General features: G+C 64.7%; 1 protein-coding gene across 1 annotated transcript in view; it reads right to left on the bottom strand.

Annotated features, from left to right (window-relative positions):
* Positions 1–395: 395 nt before the first annotated feature.
* Positions 396–737, bottom strand: part of LOC113942584 (E3 ubiquitin-protein ligase synoviolin-like) — an 829-nt gene continuing 487 nt past the window's right edge. The window contains exon 2 of the mRNA XM_027633689.1: positions 396–717. Coding sequence (XP_027489490.1) covers positions 499–717 — 219 coding nt within the window. The 3' untranslated portion in view covers positions 396–498. The remainder of the gene's footprint in view (positions 718–737) is intronic.

The raw sequence follows: 737 nt of genomic DNA, 5'->3' as shown, positions 1-737 counted from the left end.
ACATGTTGGGACAGGGACCCCCCTTTTTTTGGGACAGGGACCCCCAAAGTCACCCCCAAAGTCACCTGGATACATGTTGGGACAGGGACTCCCTCTTTTTGGGACAGGGACCCCCAAGGTCACGTGGACATATTTTGGGACAGGTTGGGTGAGGTGGGATGGGCCCCCCAAGGTCACCTGGACACATTTTGGGACGGGATCCTCCCAGTCCCTTCCCGGGACATCCCCCAGTCCCTCCCAGTCCCTCTCCCACCGGGAATGCCCTCAGCTCTCTGGCTGTGCCCTCACCCCCCTGGACACCCCCAGGACCCCCCCCAGCCCCCAGTTGACCCAGTAACCGGCGCACTGGGAGCGCTGGGCGTGGCCCAGCCCTTCCCTGACCCTCCCCAGGCTCATCCCGGAGCCGGGAAAGCCCCTGGTGGTGCCTCCACCCCCCCGGGAACACCCGGATCCTGGGCCGGGATCCGAGCGCCCCGAGGAGCCCTCGTTAGCCGGGGGTTAATTGAGGCCCCTGACGAGGTTTGGGGGGGGGCAGGGACCCCCCCAGGAGCCCAAGGCGGGTGAGCTGAGGGTGAGGAGGGTCCCGGTACCGGTGAAGAGCTCGGTGTAGAGCATGAACACGGCCTTGTTGTCCCAGGGGTTCTCGTTCTGCAGGTCGATGGAGTGCAGCACGTACTTGATGAAGATGGTCAGAACCATGGTCAGCAGGATGGCGTACTGAGGGGACAGAGGGGACA

Source organism: Corapipo altera, unplaced genomic scaffold (assembly GCF_003945725.1).
Source record: "Corapipo altera isolate COAL_440 unplaced genomic scaffold, ASM394572v1 59841, whole genome shotgun sequence".
Classification (NCBI taxonomy): domain Eukaryota; kingdom Metazoa; phylum Chordata; class Aves; order Passeriformes; family Pipridae; genus Corapipo; species Corapipo altera.
The sequence above is the reverse complement of the archived record's forward strand: the minus strand, read 5'-3'. Positions and strand labels throughout refer to the sequence as shown.